This window comes from Myotis myotis, unplaced genomic scaffold (assembly GCF_014108235.1).
Source record: "Myotis myotis isolate mMyoMyo1 unplaced genomic scaffold, mMyoMyo1.p scaffold_m19_p_5, whole genome shotgun sequence".
NCBI lineage: Eukaryota > Metazoa > Chordata > Mammalia > Chiroptera > Vespertilionidae > Myotis > Myotis myotis.
Genome location: NW_023416357.1, coordinates 77,278,640 through 77,300,498, shown reverse-complemented (window position 1 = coordinate 77,300,498; position 21,859 = coordinate 77,278,640). Strand labels below are relative to the sequence as shown.

Genomic DNA, 21,859 nt, shown 5'->3' with positions numbered 1-21,859 from the left:
AGAGCACGTCCGTGCAATAAAGACTTCTTAGGGGAGGGCCAACAATCATCTAAACTGGGAAAATCCCAGGACAGGTCCCCAAGCCTCCGATGGGAAATGGCCTCCCTCCTAGAATATTCCATTTTCAAAGGAAAAAAGCAGATCTCGCTGCTCACAAACAGTGTTGCTTCGAGATGTCTCCAAGCGTGCAGGTTGGGAATGGGTTTCTCTTTGGGCAGCTTTAGACGCAGAAACTCCAAATTTCCAGCTGCGTCCAGGTTCCATCCCAAACCCCATCCCTTACAGCAAGCAGAGGCGAGTCTCAGAGGCGCTCAGGAGGACCCTGAATGCCACGCAGCCGCTGAACTCCCCGGGAGCACTCCCACCGGCCTGGGCCCTCAGTGCCTTTGAATTTCAGGTCCAGGACATTGGGGGACGGTGGCGGGGGGGGGGGGGGTACACCAGGGAAACAGCCGGCTGCAGGCCATGGCGCCCAGGGCATCACCCACGTGGATTCCTCCTGGAACCTGGTCGCTCTGCCCACTCCCCATCACCTGTCTCCCCTGCCCCAGGAGCCTGGCTGGAGTTCAGGTGACTAGCCCAGGGCCAGCGCACACTGGCCCTTAGGACCATCTGCTGTGTCCCTTCCTGAACCGGCACAAGGTGTGGGTCCTGGTTTTCAAGAAACTCGAGATAATCCTAACAGGAAGTCAAGGAATGTGAATACAATGTAATCACGCCTGTCCTGCTTGTGGGGATCTGTGTTGCTTAGTCCTTCTAAACGAGACGTGTCACCTCTGAGACTGCCTCCAACCAGACACATCTTTCCGGTGCGAGACCAGCGGTGCCTTCTGTTCAGAAGGCGGGGTACCCCCTGTGTCGGTGCGGTTGATTGATGCCGCCCTGAGCTGCAGGCTCCACCCCTCGGGCCAGGACAGGATAGGCTTTCTTCCTCTTTTTACACTTTATCGCCAGGGCCTTGTACACAGAGCGCCCTTAGGAAGTGCCTCATAAGTGTTTGTTGAATTGGTATTTACTCAGGACACGAGTAAACGTGGCGCTTCCAGTATTCTCAGTAGCTTTCCTTGTTTCACCACTCAACTGGCCGGGAGAAATATTAACTCGCACCAACACCGTTTTCACTTGGAGACTCACATCCACGCACGGCCATGGACACCCCCCATTTCGTACTGCAAGTCTCACCTTACCTCCCAATCCCCTAACCAAAACCTTTGAAGTAACCACCAGTTTTAAATTCCTATGGATTCAGACCTACTATGTTGGTATAATCTTTCCACGTGACCTCACTGAATCCTCCCATCCTCTCCCTGGAACAGGACTGTTAGTCTCAAGACACAGATAAGGAAGCTGGGAAGCAGGAACGCTGGCTTTTTCAGGATCACACCCCTGAGTGACGGCAGCTCCGTGTCAGTAACTGCTCTGACCTGGGCCTCCACTGACAGAGCAAGTTCAGCAGCAAGAACAACGCCGCTCCTTACGCTCGCAGCCTGTCTGTGGAGAAGGCCCATCCAGGCGGGAAAGCACAGGTTTGGGACATGGCCCCTGACTACCCTTGGCATGCTTTAAAGAATGCTTACTTCTCCATCATTAACAACAAATTTTTTTACCTCCTTTCTAATCAGAGCTGAATCACCAGTTCCAATAACTCCTGTTATTCACAGCCCTCCCCCACCGCCCACTAGGATACTGGGGGGGGGGGGGGGGAGGCGGGGGGAGGGGGGTTGCACACCCTCTGGGTCATTTTCAACAATTCCCAGATATGTTATGACCATGTTGCTTCACCGAGGCCCAACCTGCTTTCAAGTGCTTGTGGGTCCTCCTCAGTTTAGCTTACCTCATGGTGACTACCCCCAACGGGAGACAAGATCAGAACACTTCAGTTCCCCCCCCTGCCACCCCCATGTCAGGGGAAGTGCACCCTGAGCCGCAGCCAGCTCGGGGGGAGGGCGGCCACAGCCGCTGTCTGAGCCGTGAGCTGGCAGAGTGCAGTGCAGAGTGCAGTGCGGCGGGAGGAAGTCGGGGAGGGAGCCAGAGCCTGCTGAGGAAGCAGCCTCCCTTGTCTGCTCCCGACCGAGTCTCATCTTCAAGGGCTGAGAGGCACACACCGGCTAATCTGCAGGAAAGCGCTTTCTAAACTGCACCGTGCAAATAACACTTCTTACATCTGCCATTAATTTGAAGAACATTAGAAAGAACCAAGATGTAAAATAGGGATTTGGGGGTTATCTGACAGTTGGAATTGTTCCCATTCATCTTGGCGATGAACAACACCGCTTCACTTGTGAAGGACGTAAATTATTTTCGGAGCGCTGCCTGGGAGGGTAGAGCGGGCCTAGGATACTGACCTGTCGTCAGACTGAGTTCCCAAGAAAACGACTGGGTCTCCGATCTTGGTTTTCTTGGTGCCTTGCTAGGCAGTGCCCGGCAAAACCAAATCCCCGTGAATGGCTGAAGGAACGACTGAGGGAATAAGTGCGTAACCTCCGGATTAGGGGAGGTTACGTTACCCACCTGCCAGAGCAGGGTCACACACTTACCCGGTGTGGTTCCGAAAGCCATAAATAAGGTAACATAACCACCCTGGGCAGAGAGCCGGCTCTGTGAAGTCAATACCTGATCCTCTCCCTTTCGCCCTCCTTCCTCTTTTTGGATCTTTGTTGCTTTTCTTTCTTCCTTCATGAGAACGAAGCTGTTCCGCGTGTAAGGAAGAGACAATCGGTGGTGCCGTGTGCTCCACGGAGCGAGGGCGGCGCTGGCCCAGAACCCGCCCCAGCCAGGGCTCAGCCGGCTCCCCCAGGGGCGTGACACAGCTTCAGGCTCCTGCTGGAATGTCTGGGGTGGGGTCCCCCTGAGTCAGCCCAAGCATCCCCCTCGGGTGCCCAAACCCCTCCCTCCTCCACAAGGACCCCCAGGTTTGTAAGCATAAGCCCTACTTTTCCTGGTGACCCCGAGCCTGCGCTTCTCAGAGTTCAGTCTGGGGTCTTGATTTCGTTCCTGACACACAATGATGAGAACTAAGCAACAGTGCATGTTCTCAGCTCTTGTTATTTCCAAGGTTCAGATTTCCTAACAATAGTTCTCTTATCAGAACAACAACTTACAGAGAAATGATCCAACCAGGCAACCGGGAACATGGATCATAGGAAAATTTGGCCCCAGAAAGCGTTTAGGTTCAGTCCTTTGTTGACACCCGTTGGAAGGCAGCGTAACAGAGGGGTGGGGAGCGCTGGGCCGCGCTCCCAGGAGGAGAAGGCACCAGATGCCGGGCTCGCAGTCAAAAAGGAGGCTGGTTAGAGGGCGGTGTGAGGGGGGCTCCCTGGCTAGGAGGTAAAGAAGGCAGGAAGAGCCTGGCTGGTGTGGCTCAGCGGTTGAGCGTCGACCAGGAATCAGAAACCAAGATTCTAGGTCAGGGCACACACTGGGGTTGAGGGCTCTATCCCTAGTAGGGGGTGTTCTGGAGGCAGCCAATCGATGATGTTCCCTCTCTCATTGATGTTTCTATCGCTCTATCCCTCTACCTTCCTCTCTGTCTCAAAAAAAAAATCTATAATAAAAGCATAATATGCTAATTAGACTAGACGTCCGGTTCCGGCAGCCAGGGGAAGGAAGGCCTACTCTTGAATTTCGTGCATCAGGCCTCTAGTCAATAAATAAAAAATCAATAAAAACATATTTTAGTATATGTGCTGCCGAGGCGAGCACAATAAAAACATATTTTAAAAGAATGCAGGGAAAAGAGAAGGGAAAGGGGGAACAGGTGACCTGGGACGCACCGTTTGGGACACTAGATAATGAACAAGATCACTCGTGGCCACTGAGCTAGAAAGCCAGCTCGTGCCGGAGGTCAGACCTGCTCAGCACGGTGAGGTTTCTCGGGTGTGGTCGCACGGTGGACACATTAGCACCTGTGGCTAAACTGAAGCCACGGGACACGGGACTGTCCCGTTTTAAATCAAAGAAATCAACACCAATATTTGAGAAAACGGCATGCCAAACACAGATAAATCTTCAGGATCCACAGACCGGGCCCCTGGGAAGTAATACTCAGCCAAAGGAAGTCTGAAAACCACCAAAATGGGACAAGAGCTGCACTTCTCTAAGAGCAAACTGGGCTGGCACGGAACCGAGGACTCCCGTTCAGACCGGGGGAGGAAGCACTCACGTAATAAATCTGGGCGAGTATGTTTTATTGTTATAAAGTAATTAAGTCCTGAACAGGCTGTCTCCTTACATTGAAAGGTGCATTTTGTCTCTGGAGAAATGTCAGCAGAAAACAGGATTTACTGTGCTGTTAAAAGTGAGGGAAAACACATTATTGGGGACCGGAGGGGTAGGAGTAGGAAGTGAGTGATTTCACACACTGGGCCTGATGCATGTCTCCAGGGCAAACTGGCGCCCGTCCATCTCCTGTTATTCCCTGCCCTCACTCTGACCCTCCAAACAGCCAAGGAGCACCCACTCCCAGAATTGTCCCCTATTAATTCTTCCCACTCAACACTGTTCATATGCAGCTCCCTCTCCAACAACTTGAAATACGACTTCTGTGAGTTTTGCCTAAATATTTTTCCTCATTCCCATCAATTTGGCTCCGAATGTCCCTTTAGTAAGGCAGGCAAATGGCAGAAACACAGAATCCGAAATATTGCCTCCTTTGGTGCCTCTTTTGTTTTATTGGGAGAGGGGAGGAGGCGGGGGGGGGGGGGGCGGATGCAGGGGAGAGAAAACGTCCCCACTTCAGAATCCTGGGTTTTGCCAAGTAAATGTCACTTTTACCAGAACCTTATTTCAGGGGTTCAAGTTTGAACCTTAATATCCTCCTCTGACGGTACCTCCCAAAATTCTTATCCAAGGTGCCACTGCTTCATGCAATAGAACCAAAGAGAGAAGATCTGCATTTTGTTTAGAAGCCGACGATCTGGAAGCATGGATACTGAAAGATTCTTTTTAACTTCTCATTTTGTTTCTAAGGTGTACTTTGGCCAGGAAAAGAAGAGGCATTCAAATAAATTTCTTTGTAGATTTAAGATATGATGAAAGGGATGGTGAGTAAGAGAGAAACCAAGAGGAACTGACTTAGGGTAATCATATCTCTTACAAATATACCCATATATGCAAATAAATGTGTACACACATGCATTTATGTATGATGACAGACTAAACTGACAAGGAAAACCCTTCCCTCCTTCCACTATTCAGCTGGTAAAATGTACATTTCTGTTGTAATACAGAGCCCAGCTTAAGAGAATGAGACGTGTCCATAAAGGAACAAAGAACTGAACTCACAGTCTGAAATGTAAGCGTTAGGGGCTGGGAGTAGGGACAGGAACGTGGCCTTGCGTGCGGGGGCAGGAGACCACCTAGAGCGGGACTGCTGCACCCGTAAGGGCAGACCTCCAGGTGTGCGGGAGCACACAGACCTTCCCTGTGAAAAACAGAGAACACCCAGGCACAGTGTCACAGTGGGTTTCACTATCACAAGGTGAGAAAACAACAGGAAAGGCCAAACCACTGCAATCACTGGGGGGCTGGCCTAGAAACCCACCCACACCCTGGGGCACAGAAGCAACCCTTGCTGCAGACGAGGTCACACGGCTACACACCCCACCAGGAAGCAAACCACCATGGGAGGCGGGGCAGTCAGTAGAGGCAGCTAACAGAAAAATTAGCATCTTAAGAACTCAAGAGTCCTAGTTGGTTTGGCTCAGTGGATAGAGCGTTGGCCTGCAGACTCAAGGGTCCCAGGTTCCATTCTGGTCAAGCACATGCCTGTGTTTGTGGGCTCAATCCCCAGTAGGGGGTGTGCAGGAGGCAGCGGATCAATGATTCTCTCTCATCATTGATGTTTCTCTATCTCTCTCCCTCTCCCTTCCTCTTTGAAATAAGTTTAAAAGAGAATAGGCAAGTTTTGAAAAAAGAATCAAAGGAAACTTCAGAAATGAAAAGTATAGTCGATGAAATTAGAAACTTGATAGGCAAACAGATTACAGAGCTCAGAACAGAATCTGTGCGAGGACCCAAGGAAGTTACTGAGAATGCAGCACAGAGAAACCTAAACCATATGAAAGAGGATGGGCTCAATAGCAGTCGAAGAGAAATCCCAGAGGGAAGAACAGTGAATGGAGATGAAGTAATAGTCAACAACATAAGAACATCCAATTTTTTTTTTTTTTTTTAGTGGAAAGTGAGAGCCAAGCAAGAGGAATAAAAATAAATCTCAGTAAAAACAGTGGTGAAACAACAATAATCGGAAACAAAATGCAAAAATGGGGTGGGGAGTCATGCTTGTTATAAAATAGTTCACTAACCCAGCAATGCAGTTTTCGATGCTGTGTTTGCTCTTAACTCCGTTGATAGGGAGACACATGTAACACACACAGGCAGCGCGTTCTGACCCGCAATGTTCTGTGGGGAGAGCCGCGGTGCCGCTCGCTTTCAGAGATGTCCTTTTAGTCTCATCTGTCCATCTGAATCGTCTCAACAATCTACTCCCCCCACATCCAAGGGCCCAAAACAGAGTCCTGGATTTTTTACTCGAAATTTCACTAGTCTTTACTACTCTTCGGTATCACAGCTGCCAATTTTTCTTAATTCTTCACTAATGAAAGTGTCATGATTTTTCTAAAACCTAATTTACCAACGATCAAGTACCTAGAGCAAATTCTGATGACAAGAACCCCATCTTGTGGCAAAACTTTTCACAGGCAAGCCTGGCCCCACACCACGTTGCCATTCTCACTGTGAAGATAAATCTGTGTGAGAAGTTATCGTTTTATCTGCTTCACCGACGGAATTTCTAACCCAGCATTTATCTGAGTCTGTGAGGGCACCAGAGGATGCAGTAAATCTGCAGAGCACAGTAATTCTGGAACTCTGAGTTATTTTCAAGTGAAAGCTGGTAGTCTGTGTGCAGCTTACCGCAGGAATATTTTAAGAGAAAAGCAAACATTGACTCTGGCTTAGCTCCTGAAATGTTATCATCTGTTAGGTATGGTTCAGATATTCCACATTCAACAAGATGAACTCACTTAGCTAAAGCAATCACACAACAAAATTTCCCAAAACCCGTAACGAACGACACCCCAATTACCATGATACCTGACAAAGGTACCCCCGCCACAGCACACGCCTACCTGTATTTCATATCACTCATACCTTACCCCTCTAAACGGTGGCTTTTAAGCAACGTCTTTGTGCCATTTTAAAAGGCAGTAAAACTAGGTTCTAGAAGTATAATCTCCATCTTTTTTTCCTTTACCTCTTCCTTCCTCTCTCTTAAATCAATTTAAAATAAAATAAAATAAAAATAAATGTCTTCCTCAATGACTTCTCCCACTGTCCGACCTATGTTCCCATTTAAGTCTTATTGTGAAATAAGCTAAAAAGCATAAAGCACTGAGCACAAGTTAAAAAAGACAGTAGATTAATATTAAAACAGCCTTTTATTTGTTAATGTCACATAAGAAATTTAAGCAAGTTACACTATCTTAAAAAAACACAGCTAACGCATTTGAAGAGAAACCCTCCCTCCCCCTTCCCTCCCTCCCCCCATACCCCTGGTGAATTATGAATCTAAGAGAAGAAGTAACCATAAAACAAAGTTTCGTGGAATCCTTCATCCAGGGTGCTTACATGATTAGGTTAATATTGCCATCTTACAAAATTTATCTTTTCTATTAAAAAAAAAGTTGTAGCCATGATTGTTTATTACAAAAAAATTCAGTACAAAATTTCGATATATTGAAAAACGCTTTCCCCCTCCCTCACAGCACCGTTATGTGTAGCAGAGGATAGTCAAGAGCAGATTGCTAATCTAGATGGAGCAATCTTCAAATTACGCCCAAACACACAGTGGTTTAATGCCCTCCCTCCCCTTCTCTTCTCATAAGAACTTAAAAAAACAAAACACATACAAAAAAATGTCAAAAAATTTGAGGGACCCTTTCCAAACAGTACAGTGAGTTCAGTGTCAATAATTCACATCTTGCAACAAAGTGTATGGATATGATTTCTTTTACAAAACTTTCAGTGTCAAAAAAGGAAATTAAGGCCATCATTTCGCAGCTTAAAAATTCACATAAAGGAAATATAAAAATATTCTGTGCTTCTGAGAAGGCTCTGCACTGTATGTAGGTAAGGATTACCGTCCTTCTTTGCTTTGAGGAAGACAGTCGACTTGAGAAGTTCACATAATTGCACAGCTTCTATTGGTTGCTCGAGGGGCTCCCTGATGAGGAAAAGAGAAAGAGAAATTCGTGCTAAGAAAGCGGATCACAGTGTTTTAACGAGAGATGCTACAAACCCGTATCTTCAAGTGGACCCTCATCATTTCTCACTTACCGTTTTTCATCCACCCCTTAAGGAATTCTTCCCCAGAAAACTCTAACAAATTCCAGCACAGTGATTCTCAACTCCGGTTACACTGAGGAGCTTAAAGAAAATAAATTCTGATCTAGGTCCCTAGATCAATTAAATGAGAATCTATTTATATAAAATGTTAAAGTTCCTAAGTGATTCTAATATGCAACCAAAGCTGAAAACCTCTGTCCACTAACTTCCTTTTATAACTTAGGAAAGAGATTGATGGACTCCATTCTGAACAACCACATCAGAGGACAATGCGCCGGCTGGCTCCTCAACATCCCCGTCCCGAAGCATTTGCATTGGGTTCATCCTCAAATGTGAAAGTCATAGAAAAACTTCCCGTCAGCCTGCAAGGCCACTGGATTCGTTCAGCACTGTGAAGTCCAACTAGCTGATCTGTCCTTCAATCTCCCGTCTTCGGAACCTTGATATTATTTTCTCTGATCACAAAAGCTAAACACCTCACACATCTTTAACTTCTGTGTTCCTTCTCTCACCCTCAAGTTCAGCCACTGAGCTTAATGAATCTGCACTTTAATAGTTCCTCAGGGCCCTGGCCAGGTAGCTTGGTTGGTTAGAGCGTCATCCCAATACACCAAGGTCAGGGCACAAACAACAATCAACCACTGAATGGAATGCATAAGTAAGTGAAACAACAAATCAATGTTTCTCTCTCGCTCTCTCACTCTCTCTCTCTCTCTCCCCCCTACCCCCTTCCTCTCTCTCTCTCTCAATGAATTAAAAAAAAAAAAAAAAAGCAGGAACAGTCCCTCTGTACCTCTGCAATCTCCCTTGTAGAGTCAATGCCTCTGACACTGTTTCAGTTTCCCCTCTGCTTCAAAATGTGCAGCCGCTACTTGCCTGGGTGTTCTACCACCTTCAACCCCGCCTCTCTCACGCACGCCCTGCAATACAACTGGACGCACAGATACACCTCGTGTGTGAGTCTTGGCATGCCCCCTGGTGAACTAAAGATCACCACAAACTCCCTGCCGCGCCTCCCCTGAGGAAAGGGTGGAGACTTTGGCCCTCACCTGGAGCCGGCCTTACAGCTGCTTTGGCTGGGAGAACACCTGGGCCCAGCCTGTAAGGGATCCGGCGCTCTTTGTTTTCACCCTCTTGGAAGCGGGCTGCCAAGTTGTAGAGCTGGGGCTGAACTACTGAACGATGAGCAGCCACATGGAAAGAGATGTGAGGGACATTCCAGCCCCAGCCAAGCTCCCAGCAACTGCTTGATTAACTCAGTCTCCATCACGGGGAGCAAGATAACCTCCCACCTGAGCCCAGTCAAACCACAGAATCATGGGAAGGAAAAAACCATGGTTTTAAGCCACTAAGTTTTGGGGTGGTTTGTCAATGTAACAAATATTCAAACACCCTCAGAACACGATCGTCTGCCTCTCATGCCCCAACAACTGCCCGTCCTTCAAAACACTGGGCGAGCAGGTTTCCCCGAGATCTCAGCTACTCCGGGCCCAGAGAGCTCTCTCCAGCGGCTGGCCGACTACCTCTCCCGCTGAGCCACCAGTCTCGCCCCTTCAGATACCTGACATCGTTATTTTACTCCCAGTCATTGCAACGGTTTACTAAGGGCGGGAAATGGATCCCGAGCTTGTTTCTTAGTGAAGCCAAGTCTAAAGTATCTCTTCTTAAAGGGTCCCTGAAATGTATGAAGTATCCAGGCCAAAAGTTCATGCTACCTCATATAACCCAGCTCAGTGGTTCTCCGCCATGGGGACTACACGCGTAAGGTAAGGTTCGTTTGGAGTAGGATTGGGACTCATAAAGCAAAACGAGCAGATTTATAAATCTGGAGACAGTCTTATGAAAAGAGCAGTTTTGATGAATGACCAGACTCAAACAGCTTGAGAATATAAACTGAAGGCTCGTTAGTTATTAGTAATTCAATTTAATTAAAATCAAATTTGGAGCTTCTCTAAGGGCTCTCAAAAGCCCAAGCACCAGCTAAAACCTATCGTGCAATTAGATGATTAGGAACTTAATATAGCAATGAGTTTGTTTCGTTCTGAAGCTGAATATTGCTCTTTGTTATTTTTTTAAGTTTACATGCAGATGCTTACTCTAATTTAGTGGTGTACACTTCTCAATCACAGAACCCTTAGGTAAATAATTTTGAGCATGCATTCTAATTACATATGCTTATTTATAAGTGTCACACATGTCCCACCGTATTATGTACATTAAAAAAAAAAAAAAGACAAAACTGAAATTGAATATAATGAGAAAACAACGTTTTACAAAGGCACGCCAACATTTTCTTGCAGTAACCTGATGTACTCTCCTGAGGGTCTCCTCAGGAAAAGCAGCCCCCATCGTAGATCACTGTTCTGGCTCATCAGGCACAAGGGAAAACCCAAACTCCACTATTGGTTTTGGTTTTCATGTGATTCCATTGATAAAATTAAAGCAAATATATTGAAGTAATACCTGCTGGTGGAAAAGTTCTTCCTCAATCGCCACTTCAGCTCCTTCCTCCTCCTCCTCCTCCTCTTCAGGTAGGGTTGTTTTAAAGACTGTACTTCTTTGAGCAACCTCCTAAAAGCAAGAGTAGTTTGGTTTTAAGTTGAAACCACACGTAAGTGTAAGAAATAGCATTCCTACATCAGGGACTTTGTTTAAATGGCTCATCAGTAGCTTTAGCTACTGAACAGGAATTTTTGCATAATTAGAAGCAGTTCTTAGATCTTCAATATTCCCTGCAGAGAAGCTTCTGGTATCCAATTTGAAATGCTTGCTGAGAAGGTCCCACTGCTTCGTATCCCATTCTGTTACTCCAAATTCTGTAAATGATTTGGCAGACTGAATTCTTATAACACTCCATGTGAATGCAGAGTAAGGCTCTCACTTGGCTCCAGCAAAAAGAAGGTGCTAAATAAATGCTGAATCAAATAAAGTTGGAGCCCTGGCTGGTGTGGCTCAGTTGGTTGGGCATTGTTCTGTGCACCTAAAGGTTGTAGGCTCCATCCCCAGTAAGGGGGTGTGTAGGAGGCAGCCAATGGATGTTTCACTCTCACATCAATGTTTCTCTCCCTCCCCCCCCTCACTCTAAAAATCAATTTAAAAAAAATAAATATATTTTTTAATTAAGTTGGAGGCCAGCTGCTGTGACCTCAGGGGCCATGGCAGCAACAGGACTCCCTGATGAGTGAGAAGAAAAGGACGAGCTCCTTTCATTCCTTCAGCAACTGGATCCTCTTGAATGACATGGAATCAAGACCAATGAGCACTGTTTAATAACACACTAGTGAAGTCCAGTGTATTCCACACGTAAAATGGACCGCCCGTCATTCACCGTCCGTGGGACAGGAAGTAGCCATCCCATTTCCTACTGCCTTTCCTGTAGGGACTGCTGACTCGCACAGACGCAGCAGTGATTCCATTTAAGCTGCAGGCTGGCAGGGGGAGTGAGTGCCCGGGAGGCTGGGAGCACCTAATTTACGCTGTCCTGTGTCCTAGCGTCACTCAAGCACGATAACTCCTTTACAGAGGAAGGCGCTAACATGATGTCAGCGAAAGCTTATCTGAAATTTAACACAGACCAGCTAGTTTAAAATGGCAGAGGAAGAAAGCCACAGTGTCATAGCAATGAGCTTCCATGTTAAATACGTCCAAGGATACAGTGTGTGAGTGAAGTGAGGGAGATGGTAGCATTTTGTGGGAATTTTGATAACTGTGGCCGGGCCAGGAAAGATGGGCCATTTTGAGTCTCTCAATTAGCCGGAAACTTCGATTCTGTGAGATTGGTCTATGTCTACACAGACAAGGAGCCGTTTCACAAGTATCTGCCTGCTTTAACCAAAGTGTAATTTAGATCAATTACATTTCCTGGAGCTGAGCTATCATTTGGGAGATTGTGGCATACATACAAAACAGAAAAGATTCTCAAAAAGCTTCTGAAGTACCCAGCTTTCCTCAACTCATCTTAAAATAAGGAAGGACTTTTTCAAAATCTGTTGCAGATTCTTCACATTCTAGCTTCTGGAGGCTGAGCTATAAAGCATTTACTGCTTTCTGGGATATAACTACTCATTCGTTATTAGAGGAGCCGATGGTTAAGTTATATCTCTGTATACGGAAGGAATCATTTGCATAGATAAATTTCAGTTGTGCCTATATTCTGCTAGGTACAGAGAGACTGCTTTATTTTTTATTTCCCTCATACAAAGACATTTTATTTTCTATGTTTCTATTCATCCAACACTCCCTCCCTCAGTTCTCAGTCAGAGCCCCAGTCTCACTGGACACCCATCTCTCCCACGGAGTGTGACCCGCTGTGGAGGGGGAGGGAGGCTCAAGCTCCAGCCCTGTCCTGCTGGCCCCAGAGCTGGGTTGGAGGCGGGCACGTGAGCCAAGCTGGCACAGTAAGACACGGGAAGCCGCTCTTTCCTATACCAAGCCAGCTCCAGGGGCGGCCGGCAGCCACCCGGAATCCACGAGGGAGACAACGCGGGAAGCAGAGACAACAGGGGAACCTACTATCTCTGGAGTTTGGGTTTTGTGAGCCCGCGTATCCCCATTCTTTGAAAGCCAGTCTAATTGGGTTTTCTGACATTCTCAGTGACTCAGCAAGAAGAAAACAGGCACAGAAAATGAAACTGACTTGAGCCAATTACCTTCAAGGTTACAGAAAAGTGGTCTTTATGGTGATGAATACAGATCGTTGCACACAGACCTGGGACCTGCTACTAAACATAGTCTTGTGCAGAATTAAATAGCTGACAAAGTCCTCATGGCAGCCACAGAAATCAGCAACTACATTGTGAGACCGCCCTTGCTGCTGACAGAAGTCACTAATAGGGCCTAGCAAGCAGGAAGCAATCGTTTGTTAAAAAAAAAAAAAAATAGACAAACCAGCCAACGGATCTGACAGTCAGTGGTCTAATTATGAAGGGAAACCCGAGCTTCCGTTCGCTTCATGGAAACGTCACTGAGGATCCCACCTCAAGGCCTCTCCCAGGCTACGGCACCTGCTTTATGCACGTCATCGGACCTCTGGTGCGGGTTCTGAACCTGCTGCATTCCAAATATCCCCCTGTTAACATTGCTTCTAACTTGGAACACATTTTCACACAGAAGAGAACGCTATGGGTGGCAACTAGATTCCACGGCTCACGCAAGCCGATTTCATCTGTAATAGTGCTTTTCTGTCTGAGCGAACCACCGCTCCCACATGTTTTGAAAGAGACGAGTCCTCTGCCCATTTCAGTGACAAAGAAACCACCAGCACAGGAGCTACAGAAATCCGAGCGCCAAGGCGGCAGCGCCAGCGACCGCTGGGAAGGACTCCAAAGTGCTGCAGGCAGCAAGCCAGGGCTGCCGCGCGGAGAACAGGAGGGAGACCCCGCACCTGGAAGCCTGTGAATGACTGAGGGCGCTCCCCTACCCGGAGAACCCAGCAGGCATTTGGAGGTGAGTTTCCCAGATGCACCCCCAAAATTAGCACAACTAGACTGAGGTCTACAGACAAGACAGATGCCGTTCCATTCCCAGCCTCGGCCTGAGGCGAGGGGCACTCCCCATCCTGCAGCAGGTTCCTTGCGTGGAGCAGTCTAGTCATCAGCGTGCTGACAGTGAGGGAGGATGGGAAGGGGGCCGGCACAGGCCTTCCTATGCAAATGCCTCAGCCCCGTGACAGCGCTGATAATCACTTTATTTCTCTGAACTTAAGTGAAGGTCCATGTTGGATTTTTATAAAAATGTATCCAGGAAATTCTTACTGAGTGCCTAGTATGTGCCAGGCACAATGCCAGCAAAAAATGAGAATAGGTCCTTGCCCTCAGTGTACTTACTACTCTAGTAAGGGGCCCATCTGGCCAGCACAGGCCAGGGCACGAGGCCTGCACCTGGCCCTTGAGGAGAGAAGCAGCCCCCGGGACACTGGGATTTGCCTGAGACCACTCCCTCCTACAGACACTTGTATCTCCTGGTGCACACGCATGCACTCATGGGTGTGTGTGTGTGTGTGTGTGTGTGTGTGGTGGGGGCACCGGGTGACTTTACCTGACATTTGGGGATGGGTAAGGTGCTTTGACAAGAATTCTAGGACTGACATGTTGAAAACATACACATCAAGCAGATCCGCAAACTCCACACACACTGGCAGCTAGTGACAAGGTTGGTAACATTAATGTTCACTAGAGACCAGATGCTGTTCCAAGCACCTCCCAGAATTGTCTCATTTCTGTAGCTCTCATTATATTAACGTTAGCTCACTTATATTGCCTTATCTCCATTTTAGAGACAACTAAGGGAGTGAAGGAGGCTGCCAAGGGCACACAGCCGTGTGCGTGGAGACAGCGGCTTGGCCAGGCTCACTGAGCCTCTGCTGTCACCAGTCAGGGCTCTGACACTCATACTGCGTCCCCACGTCTTAAGTCAGCGTCTCCTTGAATTACATGGCAGCCCTGGTCTGATTTAAGCAACAGTCACTTTTTGATTTCTGCAAAGAAATCACACTTGCGTGATGAACTTCGAAGCGGACATGGTAGTGGGGCTGATAAAACGAATGGCCATACCTCTCCCTGAGAATTTCTCAGGATGACCTTCACGTCTTCGCCAGTGCCCCAGGAGTTCTGGTTCTTCCAGATGAGGTCGGTGGGAGGACTGGCGGTGACACCCGCGTTTGCAGCCCAGATCTGGAAACAAAACCAGGACATCAGTCTACTCAGAACCCATACTCGCATGCCAATGACAGCAACATTATGAGGAGAGTTGAACACCCAGTAGGGCTGATTCTAAAGGCCTCGGAGCTGTGCCCTAGCCCCAGACCTGCTATATTAACTAGCTGTGTCAAGGAGAACCCGCAGAACTTATCTGGGCTTCAGCTTCCTCATCTGATAAATGAAAATGATGACACAGGGCTTGGAAGTCAAGTTGCCCACATGCATATGCTCGCTCCTCTGCATGTCAGCTACCCTCGAGAAAGGGACCTTACTTTTGTCATCCATAAAATGGGACAGAAATGGTACCTAGAAGATTGAAAATTTTTGTCCAGAACAAGCAATTACCCACCCACACGGAGTGGCTGGCTTGCTCAGTGACTCCAAGCTCTCACTGTCAGCATTCTATTAGCTCTATGAGCTCATGTGAAGGGAGCCTTCTGACCCCTCCCACAGTATCTATCCTCCAGCTGCCTGCAGCAGGAGTCAAGGAGAGGACTCACTGCTCTCAGACCTTCTGGGGGAGACGGCCTATCGAGAATGCTCGTGGAAAGTGGTATGCCTCCAACCAGGAACCGTGTGAAATGGAACTCCAAACAGATACAGGAATGTGACTGCTATTGAAACAGGCAACACAAAGAAAACAATCGCATTCCCCTTTCATCGGCATGAAAATTCTGCCATATTTTTAATGTGCTTATTGGCAGAAGAATATGGGTAAAGTGGAGAAAACTTCGGAGTAGAAAACGTAGGTGTGAATCCCGGACACGGCACTACACCTCTGCACCTCAGTGTCCTCACCTGTAGGGCCATGATGCCCTGTCCTGATCGTCCTAAAAACCACATGAAAATAGGAAAGTTCTCTACCAGTAACTTGTTTTACAACACAAAGGGCTATCTGATGGCAGACGAAGACTGGAGATGGTCTAGGCCAGTGTACTTTCAAAGGTGGAAAAAATCTATGAATTGCTGATGAGGAGCCCTTCCTCTTTAGATCCCACTTGCAGCTCCCGGGTCTTCCATGGGCGTTACACATGGAAAGGGCCGGGGGCATGCCCTGGGAGAAAACTGGAAAAGGAATGCATCTGGGCAGACTTTCAGATTATGTGGAATGAGAGTGTTTTCCTAATTGCGAGCAATACTTTTCACTAGTCCACATGGAATCGCATGGTTGGTTGCGTGTTAATAATAATCATAACATATCAGCAATCTTACTGGGCAATTTATCCTAAAAGTAATTAATATGTCCTCGACCGAGCTGTGCAATATGGTAGCCACATGTGACTGTGAGCACTGCAAGTGTGGCTGGTCCAAATGGAGATATGCAGGAAGGACATCAGCTGGAAGACTTGGTTCGAAAAAAAGTAAAATACCTGACATAATTTTTTATATTGATCCCATATCGAAATGGTAATATTTTGAATATATCGGGTTAAATAAAATGTAGTGCTAAAGTTTATTTCACATCTTTCTCTACATGTTTTAATATGGCTACAAGAAAATTTACAATGACCTGTGTAGTTCTCTTATTTCTGTTCTAGAGTTTTAAATTCATCTTTGCTATCACCCTGTACAATTTTACAGATTAATCACTTATCATGACCATGTTCCAAAGAGCTTCTTCTCACGTTTCATGCTACCAACTAGAGAAAAAAATGTATTCCAGTATTTTATATGACACCTGGCTACTCCCCTAGTCCTACAGAATATGTATCTGTTTAGTCCTGCAGAACTATATGCAGTGGAAAATGCAGTGATTGGCATAATGGCTTCACATTACTTTAAAGAAATAGAGAGCACACTCAAATCTGAACCTTCTGAATTAAAATGTTAGATGCTTTCCACTACATTATGCAGCTTCCATAAGACAAATAATAAAAACTGAGCAATTTTCTCACTATAGTAATTACTACGGAGAGGAAAGGATATTGTAGTTAGGGTATTTGTTCCCATTTGTACCCATGATTATAAAATTAGCATCTGATATTTTCACAATGTGGCACCACGCTCTATGAATACACTTTTAAAAGAGAAGTTCTAACCTCTTGAGCCTTTGATCTTAGACACTAAGGTTTATATCCATCAAAATTTAAAACATGTTTAATATTTTTTAAAAGAATTGATAAAAAAGAGCCATCTTTACATTCTTTAGGATGAAAACAGTAACTTCTTAAAGATCTCTATCAAAGCTAACACACTAGCCCTAACCGGTTTGGCTCAGTGGATAGAGCATCAGCCTGCGGACTGAAAGATTCCAGGTTCGATTCCGGTCAAGGGCATGTACCTTGGTTGCGGGCACATCCCCAGTAGGAGGTGTGCAGGAGGCAGCTGATCGATGTTTCTCTCTCATCGATGTTTCTAACTCTCTATCTCTCTCACTTCCTCTCTGTAAAAAATCAATAATATATATATATATATATAAAGCTAACACATTGTTTGCTAAAGCTACTTACTAAGCTAGAGCAAAGGAACCTTGTGCTTGACCAATGAAAATGCTCTAAAAATGAGCAAATGATATTTAGTAACTAGTGAAGATGCAGTGTTTCAAACACAGCAATAGAGAACCATTTAGAATTCAAAACAGAATCAGAATGGCACAGAGCCCATCTCTCTAAACCTAGAGCCTTTGATGTTATGTAAAAGCCACGTGTAACTTTTGGTAAAATACTATGTTTAAAGGAGTGGCTCTTGAAGAGCCTATCACCTAATGACTTCTATTGAGAACGTAAGTAGCCCCTATCCCAGGCCTAGAGATGGTGGCTAAGGTGAGTGGGGCCTGGACATAAACACTGCCCGGATCAGATTCTGATGCTCATCTGAGACTAAAGGCTGTCGCTGTAAGGCAGGTCCCAGCATAATAAATAGATGGTCTTCCTAACGGTCCTCTATGCCAAGCAGTATCTCCTCAATTGCCCTGGGCTACAACTGTCAGCCAGGAGACAGCTGTTTTACATCTACTCATGTAGACAAAATAGAAAGACTTCATAGGTCAATTCTTTCACTTCTAATAGACAACTGCAGCTCTCAATAACACAGAACTTTTAAACTCTTTAACAGCATGTGTGATTTCCTAATAGCGTCAAAGATGTTTTAATGCCCGTTTCTAAAATGCTTCTCTTTAAGCCAAACATTTTCCTGAATTACTTTGTTAGGTAAGACAATGAAGTTAACTGATGACTAAAATCACTTACTGTAACAGTCTGCCCTGCCTTCAGCACATATCTTGAGGTATATTTGTAACTGACTGATGTGTCTCCAATTTTTCTGATCATCTCCCAGCCTCCCATTGGCTGATCCTATTCAGAGCAGAAAATAAAACAAGGTCACTTCAAATGCACAGAGAGTTATGGAATAATCAAACCAATGAGTCTATATAGGAAGTTAATCTAGCTTTATGGCTGGCTCCCATGATTCATATTTTCCTATTATAAAAAGAAAATATGGTGCCCTGGCCAGTGTGGCTCACTTGGTTGGAGCATCGTACCATACACCAAAAGGTTTCAGGTTCAATCCCTGGTCAGGGCACATACCCAGGTTTTGGGCTCCATCCCCAGTAGGGGCACATCAGGAGGCAACCAATTGATGTTTCACTCTCATGTCGACATTCCTCTCTCTCTCCCTCTCCTTCTCCCTCTGTCTCCTTCTCTCACCTTCTCTCTCCCTCCTTCTAAAATAAAGAGATAAAAAAAGAAAACATGGCTTCGTCATTCATCAGAACAGCAACTTCGACAACGCTGCAGATTGAATGTGGGCAGAAGTGGTCCAGATGCATTAGCATTTGTTCACTCATTCATTTAGAGAGCAAATATCTAAGTCTGGCTCGTATTTCCTTCTTTTCATGAAGTTAATGGCTGTGAAAGAATGCCCTCCATTTATACCCACACCTCCAAGTTTTTCAGAAATCTCGCAAGGGTAGGGAGTAACGATAATCCATCCTTGGGAAGGACACTGTGACAAAATGACAAGGAGTGAACAAAAGCCCTGGCTCTTCTGTAAGGAAGGGCTAATGAAGAAAATCTCCAAACCACTTAGTGCACCAACTCCTCTCCCCCATCCTGGTTTCATTTATACTTTCTTCATGAATGTAGGTGAAGACCACTGAATCCAAGTAAAGGCTGAGGAGCTATTACAATTGTAAGATAGCCCACCAGCCAGCAAAGTGTTGCTGGGGGAAGAGAAGGGGACGTTGTTTGTTACCTGCTCAGAAGTGTTCTTCAAGCGGATAAATTTCCCGTCAACATCTATCTCTTCGATACAGATGTTCCCGGTGGCTGAGGCGGAATGAGAGATGCTCACGCTGCTGCTCGCCTCGGACTCTTCCACGTCCACTCTCTTCCGTTTCCCTCTAGTTGTGCGCACGCTGCGACTTGAGGATGCTCGCGAGACTGTCACGCGGGAAGAAGGGCTCGGCGAGAGCTTCAATCTACACGGGAAAACAATGCTCGGCTTACGAAACACACTTCCCCCCCGCCTTAGAAATGGGTATCGAAACCCTGCAGGTGCACTTCTAGAGCAAAACACGACTGGCGATCTCTGAGACCAAGCCTGCGCACATCCTGACTAAGATGAACTTCTCTGCGCTAGGATCTCCACCATCATTTTTCTTTAGACTAACAGTAATTTGAATGTTCTCCCCAGGAACTGAATATAACCATAATGCAGAAGGCTCGGGAAACGGAAGGAAATCGTCCCATCGACCACCACCCTACACAAACACTGTTATATTTACTGTACTTCTTAAAATCTTGTCATGCCTGCATTTTCTTTTTTACAAAATTATAATCACAAATGTATGCAATACTGGAATTGAATGGCTTTTTATTCTAACTCAGATGCTTTTCCATTGGAACTTTTTTTCTGAGAATAGGTGTTAAAAGGACTTATACACGAATCCTGATTTGAAAAATAAGTATAAAGTCTCTTTCAGCAAATCTGATTATTTTACAACTTATTAAATTATCAAAACATTTTAAATTTCAAAGGAAAGACTTCGTCCTGACACAGTTCAGCATTTATAATAATAATAATAGACTGCTTGAGCCCCAGTTTTTGTTGCTGAGATAGAAATATGTTCTATTACTATGAACATTTCAACACCTAGGTGTTAAAAGAAATGACAGAGAAAATATTTAAAGTTAACCTTGTTTTAAAATATAACCCAATCCCCTTTACTCTTATTTAAATAAAAAGGGTGGGGCAAGAAGCAGGCTGCTCACCTCTCCTCTTCGCCTTCGAGGAGTTTCCTGTAAGCGCTGATCTCCATGTCCAGGGCTAACTTTACGTCGAGAAGTTGTTCATAGTCGTTCAGCTGTTGCTGCATCTGGTCCCTTATTTCTGCCATCTCCCTCTCCTTGTCAGACAGCACGCGCCGTGAGTTGTCTCTTTCTTTAGCAAGCAAGTCCTCCAACTCTTGAATCCTCTCCAAACAGGCTCTAGACTGCAGATTCAAGGGAACACATTGACTTTCGAGGAACATTCCCACATTAGCACAGGCGGCTATTTTAAACCACGAACCATTGCCTGGGTTAGGAAGCAAATAGAACCCTAAGGAATGTCTAACATTAGAATGCAAGAGATTTTGATTTTAAGAATTCAAAAACCAAAATTCCTCCAATATAAAATGCAGCCCGCAGGAAATGCCTTTAAAAAAGATAGAGCCATCAAATGTCATAAACATACATATAATTTTTCTGTATTTGACCAAATAAAACAGAATTCTAAACTATGGTTTTCATGAAAGTCACGTCTGGCTACCCTACACCCCTTTTAGCTCAGAAGGATAAATCAACAAAAGTAAAGAGCTAAAAAGATAAGAAACTTATTGACAAAAGGAAACACAGGGGTGGGTATGTTTGAGAGTTGCTGGAACTATTGGGGAACTGTGCAGGGACTCTGGCTGTCCCTTTAGGGAATGTGTCCCTGTGGGACTGCTGTGCTCACCCAGCCCGCAAAGACTACACAACACTGTGCTCTGCAAAATATTACTGTAAATATAAAAACTTCACATTTGGCATTTTAAAAAATGAGAAATTATACATCCTGTACCAGGAAGTTCATCCTAGAACCCTTGTGGCTCACTAGGTAATTATTCCTCTATATTTCTCCAAGACAGAATTCATCTCAGCAGCCTCAGAAAGTGACAAAGGCAATCAATTCAAAAAGACTGACGGACAGCTGAGGCCCTGGGAGTCCGGAGATAAAAGGAGCGCTACCCTGTGCAGACACACTGCGCTCTACAAGGGGGACTTATTTCTCACAGGGGAGTGGGTAATAAATTGTGAAACTGCTGTATGTGTACACTGGGTTTCAACAAGCAAGTAAACAGGATAGGAGAAACCAGGTTTCTTACTCTCAGAGAGAAAAATTACAGATAAGTGAGAAAGGGAGCCTAAAATGAACCTTGAGGTACAGGTAGGAGTCAGTGACATCAGTATGAATTTGTATTTAGCTTAACACAAATACAAGAACACAAATACAAGTAGATAAATAAGTGTGCAAACACAGGTTAGCATACATTCATGGACGACCTAGCTCTGCCTGCAGGAGGGAACCTGGTCTCATGTGCATGACCCTTCTCCAGCAAGGAGAACCAGGGCTCCTGGGAGAAATGGCAGACCTGAGGTGAGGGCAGGGAAGATACAAGATGAGCCTGCAGCACCTCAGAGCACCAAGAAGAAGTGCTCCAAAGTGCAGGGCATGGCAACCCACCCGAAGAACTCCTACTTCCCAAAGCTGGTAAAATAATGTAGTCCTGGATCATAACCCAACGAATAAAATATCCATGAGTCCACCCTGATGTGAGCCAATACATGAATAAA

The 21,859-nt window shown here is 45.7% G+C and overlaps 1 protein-coding gene across 3 annotated transcripts in view; it reads right to left on the bottom strand.

The window, feature by feature from the left end:
* Positions 1-7,546: 7,546 nt before the first annotated feature.
* The window catches only part of LMNB1 (lamin B1), a 38,949-nt gene continuing 24,636 nt past the window's right edge, over positions 7,547-21,859 (bottom strand). For 2 of the 3 annotated variants that reach the window (XM_036308995.1, XM_036308997.1), the window contains exons 6-11: positions 20,258-20,478; positions 19,239-19,464; positions 18,233-18,337; positions 14,898-15,017; positions 10,810-10,917; positions 7,547-8,224 (exon numbers count right to left, since the gene is read on the bottom strand). In XM_036308995.1, coding sequence (XP_036164888.1) covers positions 8,183-8,224; positions 10,810-10,917; positions 14,898-15,017; positions 18,233-18,337; positions 19,239-19,464; positions 20,258-20,478 — 822 coding nt within the window. In that variant the 3' untranslated portion in view covers positions 7,547-8,182. The remainder of the gene's footprint in view (positions 8,225-10,809; positions 10,918-14,897; positions 15,018-18,232; positions 18,338-19,238; positions 19,465-20,257; positions 20,479-21,859) is intronic. The other variant, XM_036308996.1, reaches the window with a different exon arrangement.